This window comes from Temnothorax nylanderi, unplaced genomic scaffold (genome assembly GCF_030848795.1).
Source record: "Temnothorax nylanderi isolate EJ_2023f unplaced genomic scaffold, tnyl_v1.0 TNYL_tig0003_pilon, whole genome shotgun sequence".
In the NCBI taxonomy this organism is placed as follows: Eukaryota; Metazoa; Arthropoda; class Insecta; order Hymenoptera; family Formicidae; genus Temnothorax; species Temnothorax nylanderi.
In genome coordinates, this window is record NW_027249065.1 from 857,541 (window position 1) to 878,538 (window position 20,998).

The window sequence follows — 20,998 nt, forward strand, 5'->3', positions numbered from 1 at the left end:
ATAGTTTTTATATTACTTTCAGATAAGATAATGTTAGATAAAAAACTTTATTCATTACTATTACAGCATAAAAGGGTGGAAAAAGTGTGAAAGGTAAAATAATGTACTTGAAGTAAATTTTATTAATTTATTAACTGTTTAAAAACGCAAAAGCTCTGCATCGCATCTCTAACATTTACTAAGCGTGAAATTTCACATGGATAGTGATGTATTTCGAATTTTGCCTACATATTGGATTTACTCGGGCGCATTAGGGATTTATTATATCACTCCCATCGTCGATTGTCCTTGGCATGGTTATTAATTAACAGGTGCAAGGCTTGCATGAGCACTTTCCACCCGATTTGCAGGCACATTGGTCTGTAAAAAAAGAAAATAATTTATTTATCATAAAGAAGATTTAATCTTTATATAAAAAAGATAAAAGCAGATATTCACGATAAAACTTAAAAAAAATTACTTTAAATAACTCTTCAAAATTAAGTGTTGGCTACTCTTTTCACTTCTTGCTCTAAAATATAAAAATATTGCTTTTTGCTAATATAAAATAAATAAATCAAATATAAAATAAAAAATTGTGAAAATAAATTCGGCGAAGAAAAAAACACGAAGCATACGACATAAGCGAAAAACCTAAACCAAAAAGGAATGCAGTGCTCCAAGAAATCATTTCATGACTCATTTCATTACGTGTAATGATCGAGACAGCGCGGCGTAGAAGCTTTAAATAACATATTACGCGCAATTGCACCACGCAACGAAATTGTGCCACAAGTCTCGTGAAATTGCGATGTACAGTTAAAGGATATGACGAGCCGACATCGGCGATGGCCGTCATTAACCGGTCATTGTCCGGGATGAAAAACAAAAAATAATACAGTTAGTCGGCGCGCGTTTTTGCTCGTCGATTGTTTGGAAAAAGAGACATTCCAACGCGGCATTGTGAAAACGAGTTCGACAGCTCGCAACTGGTTGTAATTAAAAATAATAACTCGTTAGAAGCGCGACGAGCAAGCAGCGAATTGCACAGTCGGAGCAAAATGCATTATTAATTCTTGATATGATTACCCTTGCATCCGGAATCGCAGCACGAACAATTGTCACCGCATTTGCAGTCCTGGCATTTGTCTGTAATAAAATAAATTTAAAAAAATTATTTTCGAGATTTACTTAAAGAGAGATTAGAATTTAGAAATACATATTAGGATACAATTCTATAGATAATATAAATAAATATATATTTATTAAAAATCGCGTATGTTTCAACAAAATATTTCAATAATTCAGTAACTGATCAATTGCCCTTTGACCATGCACTGCCGAATCAATGATAATTAGAAATCAATCGCGTGACGTCTCTTTAAAGATCACAGATCTATTTCTTGCTTATACATATATCTCATTGTTTCTCAATAGCTCCTCTATAGAGCAACAGTAACAATTGAGGAAACGTCATGTCAAACTCTCCATTAATGTTCATTAAGCATTTAAGAGGCACACTCACCCTTGCATTTATCGCATCCTGGTCCCGGCATCTTGGTTGGCTTTGGCTTGTCGCTTCACGGTAGAGGCTCGAACAGATAACGCAGCGGAATGCTTACTCGCCAGTAGAACGTCGCGGCTTCGTATTTATCGATCCTTCCCCACCACGGCCGGGCTTGGTTCCGAGCGGCTTGACAAGCGCAACCGCGCAGCGTGTGCAATCGTCAACATGTGTGCTATGCGCAATTCTTCAGGGCCGTGCGACTCCAACGGCACGAGTTTTTCTAACAGGTTGCCGACTAACGACGTAGGAAGCGGCGTTATCACGTTATCTCTATTCGATCCCCCTGCAGTACTGCGACTTTCCTGTAGATATTTAATTCGAATCAATGTGCGCATTTAAGTTGGATATAATTTTTGTCTTAATATATTTTTAATCGTATTCGTTCTTATCTTTGTGTACAAATACGAGCTTGATAATCATATAACTTCAAAATGTTAGCATTATACGACACCAAACTAGTACCTATAGATTTATATATAAATTTAAAAATGAGAATGGGGAGTTCAAATAAACTCAATCATTAGAATGAAGGATATATACTAACTTTGGATATTTTAACTTTTGTATCATATTATCTCTAAAGAATTTGATCTTACACAGTTATAAATTGAATATTATTTTCCACAGGTAAACTAGATATTTAATACAGAAACGAGTAAAGATATTTAATAAAAGAAGGTATGTATAAATATTATTGACACAAAAAATAGCTCTGCGATAATTTAACGAACAATATTTACAAATTTTTATACATTTTCGTGGTGATTGACCGACATCTACTGTGTCTATCAGGAAGTGGAATGTTACGTAAGATCAAAAAAATTTTGCTCAAGTCCGGCATATGAAGGACACTCAAATCATGTCAATAATAAGTGTCCTCGTACAATATGTTCTGCTTCCTGATTGCCTAATTAAAAATTAAGTGCCTGCGATATTGGCATAGATCTCGAAGGTATTACTGACTCAAGATCGGTCTTTTTTTTTGCGTAGGAGAAAAATGCTTAACGTATACCCTGGTGCCGGCCATCAGGATTATGCCGGGCTTGCGCAAACTCCCCCTCAAGCAACCACCCTCTGGTATAAATCAATCACCTGGAAACCGCCGAAGCATTAAACTCAGATAACCGATAATCAGGGCGTTTCCGTGCCCTTCCTCCGTAAACCACGCGACATAACTCGCACGACGCAAGCCCCCGATTCGTAGGATATCCAAGATCGACGGCCCTGTTGTATTGTCGGTAGGAAACCAATCACGAGAATTGCAAGAAACGACGCAGTATTGTTATGCCTTACGTGTCGTATCGATAAGAGAGGAAGAGAGAACCTTCCACAGCACTCTAGATTGTGAGAACCACGTAGTTGATGATCGCCGCTCTTTGAAACCTTTCCATCCGGCTTTTTACCATATTTGCTCCATTTTTCCACAGCAGATTTTATGACGTCTCTCGTAAAATCGTTCTTGTCGATGTTTGTTCGAAGCAATTTCCATTAAAAAGCGTTCCGTGTTTTCTTCTCGCTCCTATTTTACATTAGTCGTGTCATTTCGTCTAGCAATGTATACAACAATGTCACAAACTTCTTTCCCAACTGCAATAATACTCAATATAAATGTTAATATTAGGATGACAAAACTTAACAACTAGGTCGGCACATTTACCTTTAGATAAGAACGAGAATGTGTGGACTTTTTTGAGTTGACGTCACTTCTCTTTGTTGTGTACCTATTTTACTGCATGCTATTTTTCAAGAAACAGGTTCGAGTAATAGATTTAATTTTCCTGCTATCTTCGATAGAAAGTGAGAAATCGAATTATAGAGTTGTCCCTAACAAGATGGCAACACTACACTAATTAGCCGCGCGCGGGCAAACGCTCTCTCTCGCGAGCGCTTGGCCGCGCCGACTTAAGTTTATAAACAAATTCTGGAAATATACTCATCGGCCGATCGACGACACCACAAAGAGTCGAATTGGACAAATATACTATTGGAATCACCATCGCGACTCGCAGAGTATTTGCACACATGGTACTTTCGAAGATACATCTCATTTTAGAGTGTAAGACTTACGCTACATCCAACTACATCGATCACACTCATCTCCAAACTGTGATCAACAAAAAGACTGCTTAATCTTGCGGACCAAAATGGCAATAAAATGCGCAACAAAATACAGTGTTATGACACAAAAATGTGAAATAATACTTGTCTTCTAATAATCTTAGAAGAAAGCTGGTCAGCTTTAATATTATGATTGGTATCTCTATTCAAAATTCTATCGAACGTAGTGTAGCTCTTAGACCTTGTAAGTTCTTGACTGAGTAAGACTGTATTTTCCAATGAATCTATTGACGCAGAACGTTGGCGTTTATTAAAATTCTGTTGTTCCTCGGCCGTATTCTTACTTAAATGACGAATATTGATATTTGCACTAGTCGTTGTTTCAGATAATGTGGTATTTAATTGTTTTTTAAGAGTATTATATCCTTTAATCAGGTGTTCATTATGGAACAAATTTTTATACATTTGTTTAAATCAGGTTTGATCGACATATATGATGTCGAATCCAATGTATCCATCGATAGAGGCTGCTTATTATCATATGTGGCATTATAACTTTCCTGAGCAGTATTGCACAAGTCGGATAATGAGGTACATCGCTGACTGGCTAAACTACCTGCTAGAATAATGGAATCCCGAGATTTGTTCCTTGAACGGCTATATTTTTTTGTGAAATAATACTTGACACAAAAAAATAATTTCAATTGCACTTTTAATAAAACTATATAATATATAAAAATATCTAGAAAAATTTTATGGACCATGTATTAATGTGAGTCATAGATTGTCACACAATTTTTTTTGTACATGAGAACGTTTTGCGCATTATCTATTCAATGTGCACGGACTTTTCTGCGAAATCGTAATGAATTTCGTTATTCCAAGTGATCTGGGCTGACTGGACTGGGTTGCGTACGACCTGAAATAATATAATACAAAATTTAAATTATATATATTTGTTCTAGAGTCTTAAAACTTATATAAATATAAAATTAATTCATAGCTTGCAATTCAATTTTACAATACTTTCGTGTCGGATCACGACTTTACCTTATGTTAAGCGCAGTAATTCATTTAAGTATACGATTTCCCATTTTTCGTTTTTGCTTCCTTTATCTAAAGAAAATTTTTAAATCGTTAGAAATATGTATATTATTTTAAAGTTATCAGATTAAATTTTAGAATGCATTTAAAAGTGCAAACTCCCATCTCATGTACACACAAATTACTACATGAGATGGAAGTTTGCACTTTTGAATGCAAAAAGTTACCAGCAACCTTTTCGTCTCCTATTGTTGTTCCAGTCGCCTCCTGAAATAATGTAAAACAAAGTAAATTAATACATTGCAGAAGATTTTGCAAAGTATATGTATATCTTTATTAATGCCGATTTAAATATCTTTATTTATTTTGCTTACCTCTGTTTGTCTTGGAGATGGTCGAAACTTCATAATTCTTGGACTGGGCGATCGAGTCTGCTTTTTTTCAGATGTAAATACTTCGTCCGGTTTAAGCTGTAGATTTTTATTCAGATAAGGCTTCTTGCCCTTGATGTACATGCCAACAGGGGATACTACATGATCGTAGTTTTCCATCTGACGATAAATCTTTTTCACTGTCGGCTCGTCTTGCTTATTTAGGTTCGGCAGCAAAGTCGGAAAATACTGGCGCTTCGGCCTGCAACCCTTAACAGGCGTCTTTCCAGGAGTCATGAAAAGCCGTGGTTTTGAAACAAATGTTTTGGTAGGCCGATGTTTCGCCGACGAAGGACTTATACTTTTCTTTCTCGATGAATGCTTCGGTATCCTTAGTGACTTATTCCCTAATAAAATCGGCGAACAAGAATCGAGATTTTCGTTGGACATCTTCTCAGTTCGAATGTCTTTTCCGTCACGAGGAGTACAAGGACTATTCAATTTTGTTCGATGAAGTAAATTGAGTATGGGTCTGCGCTCTTCCAAGTAATCTTGATATTTCTTGACACACATTAGAATTTTCTTGAATTTATCATCGTTTGTAGTTGGCGAGGATTTGCTGATTACAATTTTCAAATGCGTATCTTCCACTAATTCTGAATTTTCATTAATTTCCATTATTTTTGCCGTGTCAATGCACCTTTGTCTTTCCTTCGCAATCTCATACATGAGCGAACTTTCAAGTTCGATTATTTCACGATGCTTACTACGTTGTGTTCGCTGGTTAAATGTATCTCTCATCGATTTCGTTTTATCGTACTTTTCACTTGATACCAATCTGTGTTGCAAATTTTGCGTTTTAGGTGTTTTATTTAGGTGTTGATTTGCCGAGGTGCATGTCCCAGCTTTTCTGATCTCTTCCTGAATATCGAAGGATTCCTCCAAAGAAGCCATTTGACTTTCATACGCTCGTCGAATATCCTCCATGCTTCGCGAGGAAGACTGTGATTGACTGTCTTTCCTTCCCGAGAGACTCCTGGATTCTTCAGGATATAAAGTTTCACAATACGCTTCCAGATGTTCGAACGTGTTTGTGCTATCGTGCAACAAAGTAGAAGTATTTTTTGATTTACGCCGACATATTTTCTTGGGGCTTCTAATATTACGTCGGGGAGAAATAGGTGTTAAACATGGAGTTTTATTATTATTTAGAGTTCCAGAAAAAAGAGATTTCCATGAAATATTAGATTTAGATTCTTGACTTTTTCTTCTTGCATAAATTGATGTCGACATACCAGGAGACTGAGGCCATTCGGGAATGGTTTCATCCTCTATAAATTTACACATTCTTCGAAGCTCTTCGTTGAATCTGCATAAACTAACTTCTGGATATGGTAAGGAATCGTTTATAACGGACTCTTCAATTATAGTTAGCAATCCTTCTGTAAAGCCTTTTGGTGAATCATAGCAATTTGCGGATAAACGTCTCAGAAGACGCTGTTGCACAGCTGCTTCTTTCAACGGTTTTTCATCCGCCAACGAATGTAGGAATGCTCTTAATTCCGAAGGATCAAGTTCTTCTTTGCAGCTCGTTTCGCTGCTTGTTGAATCGTGCCTCTCATCTTCCGCAAGGTACGAATAATATTTCCTTCTTGGTAAAGCAGAAGATTTTGACAACTTCAATGCATTAAAGGACGGAATAATTGTTTCAACATTCTCACCGCAACTTATTACAATCTTTGAAGAAAGCTGGTCAGCTTTAATATTATGATTGGTATCTCTATTCAAAATTCTATCGAACGTAGTGTAGCTCTTAGACCTTGTAAGTTCTTGATTGGTTAAGACTGTATTTTCCAATGAATCTATTGACACAGAACATCGGCGTTTATTAAAATTCTGTTGTTCCACGGCCGTATTCTTGCTTAAATGACGAATATTGATATTTGCACTGGTCGTTGTTTCAGATAATGTGGTATTTAATTGTTTTTCAAGAGTATCATATTCTTTAATCAGGTGTTCATTATGGAACAAATTTATACATTTGTTTAAATCAGGTTTGATCGACAAATATGATGTCGAATCCCAATCCATCGATAGAGGCTGCTTATTATCATATGTGGCATTATAGCTTTCCTGAGCAGTATTGCACAAGTCGGATAATGAGCTACATCGCTGACTGGCTAAACTACCTGCTAGAATAATGGAATCTCGAGATTTGTTCCTTAAACGGCTATATTCTTCGTATTCACCTTGTGTATTTCTCATGTCATTTAATCTGTTCTCTGACGACGCTCGAGGCATGATCTCTCCCTTACTTATTGTTAGACCTGTAAATACATATATTTATTTAAACTATACATTCAAATTTAAGCATATCATAAAATATAAAGTAAAACATAAAATATTACGTCTAAAATAAGCATTTTACTAAAAGTTTTTCTTTTATATAATATAATAATATATAAGGTAGTTCAAATATAAATGGGAATTTGATTCTATACATGTTATATACAGCACCACTGGAATATTTTATATACTACTTTTTAACATAATCTTTCTGGACTATAATATACTTGTTCTATATTTTAAAAGTTTCCTGATTCCTAAGTCAAAGAAGATGCTAGGTAACTGTGCCAAACAAACTCTACACAGTTTCAATGACCTTGTCAGTAGCGTGAAATTTTTTGCCTCCTAAAAAACTCCTTTAGCGGTCCGATTATAATTATCAAATCACAATAATGACAAAGTCATTGAAACTGTACAGAATTGGGCTTGACAAGCTATATAGAATCCTCTTTGATTTAGGCACCAGGAAGCTTCTAAAATGATAGAACGAATATATTACAGTCAAGAAAGATTGTATTGAAAAGTAGTATACAAAGCCTTCCCATGATACATAACATATATGATAGTAATGTATGAAACATTCCATTGTAAATAACGTATATAAAAACAAATTCCCATTTATATTTAAACTATCTTCACATATATACATACATATATATATATATATATATATAACTCCTCTAGTGGTCTGATTGGACCGTTTGGACTGCTGTTTTCAAGAAGCAAAAAATTTCACAACAATAACAAGGGCTATGGTCAACGTGACGCTACAAATGCTTTGGAACGTTCTTCTTCTCCTTCTTTCTTCATTGAAAGAAAAGAAAAGAGAAGAGGAATGCTTCGAAGCATTTGTAGCGTCACGTTGACCGTAGCCAAGGTTATTGAAACGATGCAAAGTTACGTTTGACGAGCTATGTAGAATCATCTTTGATTTAGGAATCAGGAAGCTTCTAAAACGATGGAACAAGTGTATTGCAGTCGAGGAGAATTATATTGAAAAGTAGTATGTGAAACATGCTGGTGGTGTCGTACACAACATGTGTAGAAACAAATTCCCGTTTATATTTGAACTATCCTCGTACATACATAGTAAATAATTATATGTGCAATATATATATATATATATATATATATATATATATATATATATAGCAGTATATGTGAAATTACGTTACATTTCATTAATAAATTCCGGATGTAAGACAAGAAAACATTGGCGTACTTACGAAAACTACTTAAAGAATCTGTGAAGTCGTGTGCACGTCTTCGCTGATTGCTCATTTTGGCTTCCTGAGAAAGGATTCTGTCTTATACTTAACGATAATACTGTGAAGACCAAGTAATTTGTTCAAGGAAACTCAGAGATTCGCGAAAATGTGACACCACTAACGGACGAACTGAACTGAACTGCACTGAAATTCCAGACTTGAACGCCGGTAACGTTTCGAACAATCAGATATACCAACGTATCGATCACGTGATAACATAATTAATAACTACGTAGACAGAGAGAAGCCTGAGAGAGGCCGCTGGTGTGGTTCTGAAACACAGCCTTCATCTTTCTTTTCTCTTTTGTCAACGCTATGAACAAAAATATAATCTAGAAAAAACCGAACTAAATTAATTGTCGTTAAAGTTGCTCTTTCTTTACAATCTTTACAAATTAATATTAAAAATTATACATATGTGTTCTTCGTAATAGCACTTTTTACACTCAAAGTGTCGTGTAACCTTTTCGTTCTTGTTGTAAGATTGGTATCATTGGTCGCGTTCAGCAGACCAAGCCGCTCAGTAGCAGTCGAACGTGATTGGCTCTTACTTTTAGAACCAACCAATCAACGCAGAGTGTTGATAAGACGAACTCAACAGTTGTGTCTGCTGAACGCGCCCATTGTTATGCACGCCAATTGATGGTGTATTTAGGTTATAGTCCCTGGAAATAATTTCGGGCATGTAATCGTCCGGTCGACAGATTTTTCTTGCACCCGCTCACGATTTGACAGAAATGAGTCATCAGGTTCGAATCGCGCTCTAAAGGCACGTGGGATATGATGAATGAGCATTTCGGTTTGTAGGAGATTCAGGTACGGACTCCGAACCTCCGTAACCTCCGTAACCTCCGTTTGCTCCAATGAATCCAGATCAACAGGTAGCGAATACCGGTTTCCGACCGCCTACCGTGTACGATCAGAAGTATGTGGATTTCGTAGAAAACGTGTTGAAGGAAACAGCCAGCGATTTTGAGAGGGAGAAAAAATGTACGTGGTCCGTTACACTGGCTTGGTGCAACTGTGTTTTCTCCCTACTTTTTCAATCTATAAACAAAACAAGAGTACATGCACAAGCTCCGAGCTTGCTATGTAAAGACGAGAAAGAGATTTAAGATTAAATAGAAAAAACCTATATTAAATAAACTTTCTTTATTTTTCACGTTTTTTTTTCACTTTATTTTGAAGTAGAGATTTCCTCCAATTATGACCATTTAAAACAAAAATATTAATTTTCTTAATTAAATTCTTGTCTCTGAAAAGTTGTCGACAATACCGAGAATGTTGAAAAGTACAATTGATATATAAATATTCTTTGGTCTAATACATTTTAAACTAATAAATTATAATTTGCTAAATATAAGTATTCGTATCTGGTGGTAAAATGAGAATTACTTTCAGTCTCTGATCAGAATCTACTGAAACTGTACAAGATATTTGATGGAGCATTTGAAAGAGCCTTAGATTTATATGAGCAGCAACGAGTGACACAAATTTCCACATCTAACACAATTATAACGGAGCCATGCAAGAATGCTAACACAGCCAGCTGGTTAATGCAAATTAATGGGCATTCTGGAGCATTATACACGCTTTTTCCAGAAATAAATTATTGTACTTGCGCTGCCTTCAGGTATAACGCCCCTGCATGAATAAATTATTCTGTCAAAAGATAGCATGATTATATTTTCTAAAATTTTACACGTCAAAATAATATCTTGCAACGTTACAGACATCAGGTTCTAACAGATCGGTCTGCTTTCACTTGTAAACACGTTTTGGCAGCTTGGCTAGCCAGTGTTGACAAAGAGAAGTTGTTGCACCAACAATTAACGCAGAAACAGTTCAACAGTTTACTGTTATATCAGGGTTCAAACAAACGTGATGCTCTCTAACGTGGAAGACTATGCGTTGGTTGCAAAAATGGGATTGTCGAATCTAAAGATTGTAACACAATTATTGAAAGCTATCAACTTTAAGGAGGTATTTAGGATGTGCTTATATTAGAATGTACATATCTGTTTTTTTTTTCTTGTAATTATGAGAAACGTATGATATTATTTAGACAGCTACTTGCCTCGGCAGTGAAAACGGATTAAAAATCACAGTTGAAGACGCGAAATGTATGCAGGCCAGTGCATACATTCCATCTAGAGTTTTCGATGAATTTGAATTGAAAGAGGATGTGACATTCTCATTGAGTTTAAACATATTGGTGGAGTGTCTTTGTATGTTCTGGCCTACTTCGCAAGAGGATTCCGTCAACGTGCAAATATTTTACAAAGTAAACTTGACATTTCACTAAAATCAAGATAATGTTCATCTATTTTAGATGAATTTAGGTCTCAAAACAAAAAGATTCGATATGTAAATTTTTAGATTTTATTTTCTGAGTTATATTAAATTAAAGAAAATATTTTAAACTGCATGCTACTGTTTAATGTTAAGGCAATATCGATATCATATCGTTATCCGTTATAGGGCACAGGCTATCCTGTAAGCGTTATCATTGAAGAAGACGGTGTCATAACAGACTGTTCGTTAAAAACTTTGGAAGTAGACGCGTTGTTAGACTTTCATCTTGAGGCAGGAAACGTTGTAAATAAAGTAGTATTACGAACAGAATTATTGAAGGATGTCATGGCCGAGTTAGATCCAACTAGCGAACTAGTCGAGGTATAATGAGCGATTTCAATTCGAGCTTTAAGATAGAGATTTGCATTCGGCAGTGAAACCTTTCTTTGAAATACAACATTTACATTCTAGTTGCGTTTATCGCCGGAAGAACCCTACTTCAGAATTAGCACGGAAGGTCTAGGTGGCATTTGTCATATCGACTTGCCGCGCGATAGCGATTTAATAGACACTTTTCAGTGTACATCAACGGCAATATCCAATTTCAAATTAGCGCATATTAAACCGGCGATGAAAGCGTTATCATGCGCTAACAAGGTTTCGTTAAGAACCAATAACGCCGGCCTGTTGTGTTTTCAATATATGATTAAAACCGAAAATGGGCACACCTGTTATATAGAATATTATGTAAGGCTTTTCATAATAAATTGTACAATTGAATCGTTAATTTGCAACTAATTAGTTTTTATAAAATGTATTTTGTATAATTAATTATACTTTATGATACAATATTGGGCACACGATATTTTAAGAATTTGTATATTTCATTTACAGATTTCTCCATTAATAGAAATGGATGTTTGCTGAAATAGCCATGAACGGTTAAACAGTGCGATGATACGGACGTATCAAATCAGAAATAAAATATGTCCAGGTGCCCACATATGTATAAAACTATGTATAAAAATTAGTTTAATAAACACCTAAATATATCTTTATATATTTAATAAATTCATACTTAGTTTTCATATTAAACAATTTTTATTCAATAAACACCTAAACATATTTGTACATATTTTTACTGACGCTTTCTTTCATTTCTTTTACATGTCTTTGACACGCTTTTTAAATAGCGAGAGAATTTTATCTCATTACACATATATCGTTTACAAAAAAAATTAGAAGTTAGGAATCGGGAAACTTTTAATAAAAACACATATTTCCATTAATCATTATTATTCGTAGAAAAAAGCAAACATTCATAAAATAGGATATACAGCGACTGCTGTATGTGGAACATAATTAGCTGACGGTATTACATATTTCATTACGTAATCCGCGAGATGTGAATAGAAAATGTGCACAACAGATGACTACTTTATACTTTAGTTCTCATACGATACATTTCACGAACGCATGCATATCAAATATACGAATTTTAATTTCATTAGAAAACATATGTACTGTAATTTTTGTAAATTACACTTTAACGTAAATGATATTTAGTTTATACATATATATATATATATAATCTGACGCTATATATCAGCATATATCTCATACATTGGAAGTAATGCAAATGCCACTTCCCGGTGTCCCCCAACGCTCGAGGAAGGCCTAGAGGGGTTTTAGCCGGTAAGAATCCGGCATACCCCTCCGTCCTTCCCCGAGAGTCGAGAGGACTTACGAAGGTTCTCCCGTTAACAAAAAAAAGCATATATCTCATTCACGTTCAAGCGGAATTTCGATAATTTACACGTCGTTGGAATGCTTCTAGGAGCACCTTGTGCACGTCTTCAGCTTTGGTACTGAACTCTTATTCCTGAACCTTGTATACCCTCGTGCAGACTATGTCATCGACCTTCATAATCTGCAACAGAAATAGCACGATACCAGTTAATATTTGATAGCGCGATAGACCTCGCCGTAACAGTAATCTCTCGGAATTAATAATAGCAGGTTTCTATAAGTACGAGAGAGCGAAAGAGAGAGAGAGAGAGAGAGAAAGAGTGCGGGAATTATTCCTGCGCCGGTGTCTCACGGTATTAACACGTATCGCCAGACGGATCAATGGATCTTTATTGGCACCGTTTCGGAGCTCGGTGCTGTAGAATTGTACGTGTCACGAACAGGAGGAGCGCACGCGATAATTGGCCGGACATTTGACGAATCATTATAACATTAACCGCTCGTGCAACGATCCCTCGGCGCGACGTTCCTCCACGTAGCTTTTATACTTTAATCGGGCAACTCCTGTGCCCGCATCAGGCCAGACGAATCAAAGTTCAAGTGTTTAGAGAGGAAGGATGCGTGTATGTACGCACGCACGAGTGACAAATGCATCTTCTAGCACGATTAACCACGTCATTCCTATAACTCATGTTCTGTTACATATCGTCCGAGTTCGCAGGCTGGATCAAGCATTTAAAGCGATAGACGTCACGCGAACATAATAATGAAAATCGCTCGGTTTAAAGAAGAAATATACAACCATGAGAACAATTCTTCTCAGGATTTATCAATTTAGTTAATCTTCCAGCGATTAAAGTATACGTAATGTTTAAAGCGTACCGTTGTAAATTGCGCACCGTGTATATTTAATGTTAATGATGTTTCCATTCGTTCTTAAGAAATGCAGACACAAGATTGCTAGTCGGACGCAAATTTATTATATAAGACAGGTCTATAGAAACACGAGATATTTCTCGCTAGTGTTTACCTGACTGAAGGGCAGCGTTACCTTGCTACTAACTTTTAATCGTGTTAATAATAAATGGTCACATAGCTTGACCGATAAGGCTTGTTATCGATTTGCGGATAAAGTATTACAAAACCGAGATTAATTTAAATATCAGCAATATTACGAGTCGCTCAAGTTATTCATTAAAAAGCCGCTAAATTTATAGTTCGCTCCAAGAAACGTAATATTTATATAAATCGTAGAAATCTCTTATTTTAATCATCTTTATCGCGCGCGACTATACGAGCAAATTAATTCTTCCAAGAATCTTATAAAAACGTGCTTACCGCCTTCATCTCCGTGGCATTGAATTCCCTCTCGATCGTGGTGTCCTTCTCGCCTTTTTGCACCTGCACAAGTTTGTTACCGTCCAGAGTACAGACGCTCTTCACCTTCCTGCCGTCCGCGGTCTCCTCGTCGAACTCCTCACCGAGCTTGAACTTTATCTCGGTGTTTTTGAAGGGGCTGGTCGTCTTCAGCGTATACAATCCGTCTTTCTCCGTTAGTTCGACGACGGGGCTGACGGTGCTGCCCATTTTGCGGGTCACCATACCCACGCCTGGAAGAAAGCGCAAGCTATGTTTTAAAAATCGCGCTACGCTTCTTTTCAGCTCCTCTGAAATTCTAATCTCGCCCAGATGGCAAAACGTGAATAATGTGCTAAATTATGAAAACATGTTTCTGAAAACAATTTACGTATTGTTGCCACAAACATTACGTAAACATGAATCATAGCTCCGTCTAGGATTCATACTTATGGTGCTTTTACAGCAAAGTAAATTGTTTCCATCAATAATGAACTGTACATCAATGGAACTTCCGGAAGTAAAATATTGCATGCTGGAAAAATGTAACGATTATGGAATTAAAAAAACCGTTACTTGAAACAAATTCAATACTATTGCTGAGTACTCACAAACGCAGCTTTACATGTAACATGTTATTTGCGCAAAATACATTTCATAAATCTGACAGGCGTTTTGCTATCTGGGCGGATATATTTATATCACGCAGATGGCTCATTTCCTCGCGTTTATTAATTGCCATTGAAACATTCATGCTTTGCAATCTAATTGCTAGTTATCCTTAAAAGAGAAACGTTACCCGGAACTCTTTTCATTTGCTTACAAGTTCGTAAGTTGCTACTTAAATTCGGTGACGGAATACAAACACGAGTATCCTAAGTAAAGAGGAAGATAAAATTACGCTTCTCGCGTAATTAGCGAGAAGTGTCCACTGTGATGTCTTAAATTATCAGGCTCGATTAAGATAATTTCGAAATCACATATCTATCGAAGTCCCACTCGAAGTTAAATGCGAAATGAATATTTTATCTGCCGGCACTTCTGAAACTCGTCTCTCGGGAAGCACTTGGTCTCCTATCGGTACGATCCGAAGCCCATCGACATTCAGAAAAAAATCAATCCCTGGTCAAAAGATGGATTGATCCATATGCGAAAAAAAAAATATATATACATATGTTCCGGTGAAGCCGGATCTATTGATCAGGAATCGATTTTCTCTGAAAAAAGATTTATGCGTCTTCGTCTCACCTAAAGCTTTCATGTACTCGTCGAACTTTTCGCTCGATTGGAGCTTGTAACGCTTGCCCAGGATACCGGTTAGTATTTCCGACGACATCGTTCGATCTATCACCGACAACTGCGGGAACGGGACTGACTAGCGACCCGACCGGTTTGCATGCCTTATGCTCGCTTCGGCCTGCTTCGGCCATTGATTAGACTTTATATCGTATAGGTAGGACGAGTTTATCGTCATACAGCGGAACTCGGTTCCGCGTTGAAAACCGCGACGAGAGAAGTAAACTTTGAAGTTTGACCCACCCGTTCGCGCTATTTATAGACACCGCGAATTATCATCCGAAATGACATCGCGTTAGCGTATGAATTACGGCCGCTCCGATGATATTCTCTCATTGTCAGTGGAGATTTTCAAGGTAAAAATCTTCTTTTTGCAGCAACAGATTTTTTTTTATTTATATTAAAATAGGACAGGACTTTTGTTTTAAATCCAGCTGACATTTTCGTAAGTAATGATTTGCATCAATCGAAAAATCAAGAGACACGGTAGTGTCTCGCGCCATACACATTTATCGCGAAATGTCAGAGTCTATTCGTCATCTTGGATGATCAATTACAACGTTTATTTGAATAACAAATTATATAATCACGTTTTTTTTTTAGGAGAGCAATTGTCTGCTGTCTGCAAGGACGAGGAAGTAATTATCTTAGCCCGGTTTAAACCGATTCAATTAAAGGTTTCATGATTCGCGATCGCGCTTGACGACGAACGTGCCGCGAAAACGTTCCTTCAAGTGACCTCGAAAGAAAAAAAAGCGAAGATACTCTTATCTCGCCGCCGCGGATGATAACGAAAGTACAGGTTTGCGTTTGAGTCACGCAAGTGTTGCTTATCGATCTCACCCGCGCCACCTCGGCCGCGCTTCTCGGAAAAAGTGCCGAACGCGCACCACAACTTTCCACCGACGACGTAACCGGCAACGCGTCGGAGGAAGACGATGCGTCTAGACTTGCTCTCTTATTTAATTTCCGGCGAACTGTTCTCCCGAAGATTACCGTAACGACGTCGAGCGGGGGGAGTGGGAAACTTTGATCCGTCCGTCAACGGTTCTGCCTGCCTGCACCGACTTGCCTCGTGCCGACGTACAATTTGCGATTCTACCTCCCAGTAAACACCGAGCATCAGTTACGTTACATTTATGTTATCATTTCTCACTCACCATATAAATGCAATATAATACACATGTTGTATTGCATTTACAATTTTCAGTGAGAAATTATTACATAGATGTGATGTAATTGATGCTTGGTGTTTACTGCAATGGACTTGTCCCAAGCCTTATTATAACACTTGAACTTTTGGAGACTTTGACATCGAATAAAAATCGCACAAAAAGTTATCGTATGATAATTATCCAGGGATGGCTGATCTGTACAGCCATTTGAGCAAACCCATGGACCCGAACTCAATATATACTATACAGACACTCTCGCACATGTCATATATATGCCCATACATACACATTTTTGTAAATAATAGCAATAACTACTTGAGGAAAAGAAGAAGCAAAATACAACCTAATTTAAATAACAGACTTCTAATGTTGACCTATTTGATAAATAAAACAGTATAGCGAAAGCTTCTTTCTTATTTATATCTCGTAATTAAAAAATAATTAATAGATTAGCATCTGCGGATAAAATTAAAATGGTAGAGCAAAAGAGAAACATGGAGATTATATGCGCCGTTATCTAGTTCTTCAGTTTATCTGAAGTTAATAAACATCAGATAAGCGGATAAAATTATCAGTCTCGATCAGTCTCGATGAAACCATTAATAGAGTTTTCCTTTCCTCAATATTAATTGGAAAAAAAACCAAGTGTTTGTGTCCAAAGGTGTTTCTGCTTCCAGGAACGGAATCTAACGCGATTTCCGTTATTTACAAAAGGATAACACATGGTAGATTCGCAAATTTTATATCGGCACGAATGCTGAACACGCGCTCGCGTGATTCGACTGATAATTACGGGATTTTTTTCAATTTATTAATTCCGTTGATGAATTAATTCAAGTGTTGAATTAGACCGCAATCAGGCAGTCCGCGGCACACGGTCGGAATTAAGATCCAGGTCAGGTCGTTGGACGGAGGCGAGGGGGCGTAAATTAACGTATTAAAATTGATTAATGTCCCGGGCCTCATTGATATCTCGCTAATGCACAAACGAGTTTAGCAGCTAATTAACCAATTAAGCGTACGGCGAGTGCTCGGTAGGCGGAAGTTACCTACATCGAATTTACGTTTGTACTTTCAGGCGATTATTCGCAAATTGAGTAACGAAACTATACAGGTCGCTGAATTATACGAGTCTCTCTCGATCATCTGTCAAAATCGGTATTATTTTCTCCCCCTCTCTCTCTCTCTCTCTCTCTCTCTCTCGTCGGTACTATTTCTATTCTTTGAAGCGCCCCCCTCCCCTCTCTGAAATTCCGTGAATGAACGAAGTGTTAGTGTCTTCGAGGACTTCTCTAATGTTTACCCCGCAACTTTTCACGTGCACTTTCCACATATTAGTCACGAGCGGGGTGTTTGTTCACGGTTCGTACACGCACGTGAAATTGCCGATGGTGCCGGCTCGCCACGCGAGCGGAACGCGCAAACGAAGCTAACGACAGATCTCATTACGATAATAATACAGCTTGCTGTAATATGTGTAATCGTTTGCTGCTATGCTGCTACTATAAGAGAGCAATTTACGTTGCGCAGCGCCGATACGTACGTTGCCCGAGGATTCCTTTTGCGTTTTACGACACGTCATTGTTTTACTACACAAAACTCTTAATGGTTTTCTTAGTTATATTTATAGTTATCTTTCCTATAATTTGTAACGGTGGACTTGGAGATTCCTCAGAGATTTATGTTGCTAATTGAGATTATCCAAAGCGATTTAGGCAATTTATAACTTCCCAGGAAAACATTCTCCATATATAATTACATTAAAATTACGTCCATGTTTTTTTCTTGTATATGTGATTCTTGTATATGTATTTCTTAATATTTTTCTTGTACATACAAACAGAGATTATTCAAGAGAAAAAATATATATAGACATGTCGGACATATCTTATATATAATTATATATACAAATTTTTTTCCTAGATTGTCTCAGAGTTTACTTTTAATACTAATAGAATTCTTAGAATTTTATGTGTTGTGTAATGTGAAAAACGTTTCGAGGAACAAAAAAATACATATGTGAAAAACATATGTAAATTACGAATCCATATGCAAAAATTTTTTACAGCAACCTGACATGAATCATTGATCTGAAGCGGACTTTATCCTATTCCTTGTCAGATACAAGCAAAACTACTTCCTTTTAGATTTCTATCATGAATAGAACCGCGCAATTTTATCGCATTTTAACGTAACGAGGTATTCGCGGTTAACACTGAGCACAGAGTGATATAATCCAAGGTTTTCAGAAAACTGCGGTAAAGAATGACAAAGGAAGAAACTTGTTAAATATTGCGCAACATTGCGCATCGATATCCGATTGCCGCCACACAAACGAAATCCGTGAGAGAAATTAATTGTAATTGAACGTGATAGAGAAGAAGAGTTTAGTGGAAATCATAACAATGGCGTTATAAGAACACTGAACGACACGTGGTCAGGTCAGGACCTAAGCGGATCGAATCGTAAAAAAAGTTTCGAGTCGTAAAACAGCATTTATACAACCGACAAGAATATTGAGTCGAGACTGTCGAGAGGATAGTTTTCTAATTCTCAAGTTTCCCACGTCGAGTTTTCCACTAATTTTTCATGTCGATCACGCGCGCATTCTAAATTAACATTTCCGCTGCACTTGGAACGGGCGAAACGGTGCCAAGACGCCAAGAGCGTTCGATTACGTACCGAGCGCCTTCATGAACTCGTCGAAATTCTCGCTGCTGAAGAGCTTGTAACGTTTCCCGAGGAATTCGCTCGACATGGTGATCGACCGGACGAAGCACGTGGAGAACGAGAAGACAGAGATAAAAAGAGATCGGCGACGACCGGGGGACCACTGAACACCTCCTGGTCGATCGGCGCGATTACAAGAACTGAACAGTGAACAGGAACGTTAGGTCGTCAGGATGCGGAGTGTGCAAGCTGGTGCGAGCGCGAAAACTCGGTACTCGGTACTCGGTCTCCCCCAAACTCCCCAAAGCTGTTCATCTCTTTCTCTCTTTGCCTCTCTCCTCCCATCTCTTTCTATCTTTAGCTCTCCTTCCTCGTCCCACGCATGCCAGACCGCCAGACTCGTCGCTCGCTTGTTCCGCTATCGATACCGAGGCACCGAGGGTCGCGCTCCCTCTCACAGCACTTCCTCCTTCCCCCTTGCGCTCGGAACCGCCCTTTTCCCCTCTCGTTAAACAGCTGCGTCTCTCTCGGCTCTTTGGTCCTCGGTTCTCTCTTCCCTTTCGGTCCTTTCGCCCTTCCAGGCCTTCCACTCCACCGCCAAGCACGAAACTTCCCCGTCTCGCTCCCACCCGGAGTTTCCCCCTCCTCGAGATCTGTTCTTCGCAGCTGCGAGTCCTACTTCCTACGTTCCTACCGTCGTCCTACCCTGTGTCCTGGCTTGCGCAACTTTCTCGTCTTTCGTCTTCCTTGGCGTGTCTTGCGACACGTCGATTCTTCGTTTATTCTCTTGTACACGCGCACGTGATGCGTAGGAGGAAAAAAATGACCAAGATATTTATCGAGTCAATTAGACTATTTATTTTTAGAATAAAACTGATTTAACTGCTGATGAAGTTACTGCAAAATATTCGTTGATTTCACAATAGCGATTATCACTGCAATCGTGATTTATTATATTACCTCAGCGTATAATTTTAACGACGCTAGCCGGAAGTATCGTAACTGCAATTTTTGAACGACAACTTCCAAGTTGCACATATATAAGAAAGTGCTCTACTACTACTACTACTACTACTATTAATTAAATAATTGTACAAGTAACAAGCGAAAAGATGAGCTTCGAGAGTGCAACGCAGTTGCATTTAATTATTTGACTTAATTAGATATAATTACCTAAAGAGTCTAAAGACTCTCGATAATGAATTAATTAAACAAGTAATAAGCGAAAAGGTAGGATTTGAGAGTGCAGTGCAGTTAACAGTGCATAAATTAACGTTATAACAATCTGTAATTATCAATAAGATACATAATGTACATCGATGCATAATTTATTGGTAATTTATTTTATTGATAATTAAAGTATGTTATAATATACATCAATGTTGAATTATGTATTCTATTGATAATTAAAAATTGGTATAACGTTAATTTACACACTATCAACCACGTTTCACTCTCAACCCACCCACCTTTTCGCTTATTACTTGTTCAATTTTATTATCGAAAGTCCTTAGGTAATTATCTAATTAATTCAAATAATTAAGTTTCGCATGTTTTCTATTTCTGTTTTGGTCATAACTACTGACTTTCGCAGCTGTAGTTTCGAAACTTTCGAACAAAAAAATCCATCCATAAATATTTACGAATTGTTTAGCCGAAGGCGATCAAGTTTCGGTTCGCTTACATAAGTAGTTTCCTTTTTTTCTGTTTAGGAAAAAAACTACGTAAATATTATTACGTAGTTTTCGTAACCTGCAAGAGGAATTTTTTTTTAACGAACGGACGCATTGTGCGTGTCGGCAAAATAAACGCCGGCACGTGAGT

At 37.4% G+C, this 20,998-nt stretch overlaps 3 protein-coding genes across 7 annotated transcripts; 1 reads left to right on the forward strand and 2 right to left on the reverse strand.

Annotated features, from left to right (window-relative positions):
- Nucleotides 1-113: 113 nt before the first annotated feature.
- On the reverse strand, nucleotides 114-8,851 carry LOC139770833 (uncharacterized). Of its 4 annotated transcripts, none has more exons than XM_071703085.1 (9): nucleotides 8,592-8,851; nucleotides 5,023-7,346; nucleotides 4,876-4,915; nucleotides 4,655-4,720; nucleotides 3,204-4,523; nucleotides 2,840-3,093; nucleotides 1,505-1,848; nucleotides 1,069-1,128; nucleotides 114-360 (listed from the first exon to the last, which is right to left on the reverse strand). In XM_071703085.1, exons 1-4 carry the CDS (start codon nucleotides 8,644-8,646, stop codon nucleotides 4,656-4,658), a joined length of 2,484 nt encoding a protein of 827 aa, XP_071559186.1. In that variant the 5' UTR covers nucleotides 8,647-8,851; the 3' UTR covers nucleotides 114-360; nucleotides 1,069-1,128; nucleotides 1,505-1,848; nucleotides 2,840-3,093; nucleotides 3,204-4,523; nucleotide 4,655. The 4 variants fall into 4 exon arrangements, with proteins under 4 accessions (XP_071559186.1, XP_071559168.1, XP_071559178.1 ...); XM_071703067.1 differs by having other exon boundaries at nucleotides 2,840-3,133; XM_071703077.1 differs by having other exon boundaries at nucleotides 2,639-3,133.
- Nucleotides 8,852-10,376: 1,525 nt separating this feature from the next.
- On the forward strand, nucleotides 10,377-11,986 carry LOC139770848 (cell cycle checkpoint protein RAD1). The gene is made up of 5 exons (XM_071703104.1): nucleotides 10,377-10,616; nucleotides 10,699-10,917; nucleotides 11,115-11,309; nucleotides 11,400-11,675; nucleotides 11,823-11,986. The coding sequence occupies exons 1-5, from the start codon at nucleotides 10,518-10,520 to the stop codon at nucleotides 11,853-11,855; spliced, it is 822 nt and encodes a 273-aa protein (XP_071559205.1). The 5' UTR covers nucleotides 10,377-10,517; the 3' UTR covers nucleotides 11,856-11,986.
- Nucleotides 11,987-12,207: 221 nt separating this feature from the next.
- Nucleotides 12,208-19,423, reverse strand: Fabp (fatty acid binding protein). Of its 2 annotated transcripts, none has more exons than XM_071703147.1 (3): nucleotides 19,187-19,423; nucleotides 14,016-14,287; nucleotides 12,208-12,858 (listed from the first exon to the last, which is right to left on the reverse strand). In XM_071703147.1, exons 1-3 carry the CDS (start codon nucleotides 19,260-19,262, stop codon nucleotides 12,805-12,807), a joined length of 402 nt encoding a protein of 133 aa, XP_071559248.1. In that variant the 5' UTR covers nucleotides 19,263-19,423; the 3' UTR covers nucleotides 12,208-12,804. The 2 variants fall into 2 exon arrangements, with proteins under 2 accessions (XP_071559248.1, XP_071559241.1); XM_071703140.1 differs by lacking the exon at nucleotides 19,187-19,423 and adding an exon at nucleotides 15,282-15,442.
- Nucleotides 19,424-20,998: the final 1,575 nt, after the last annotated feature.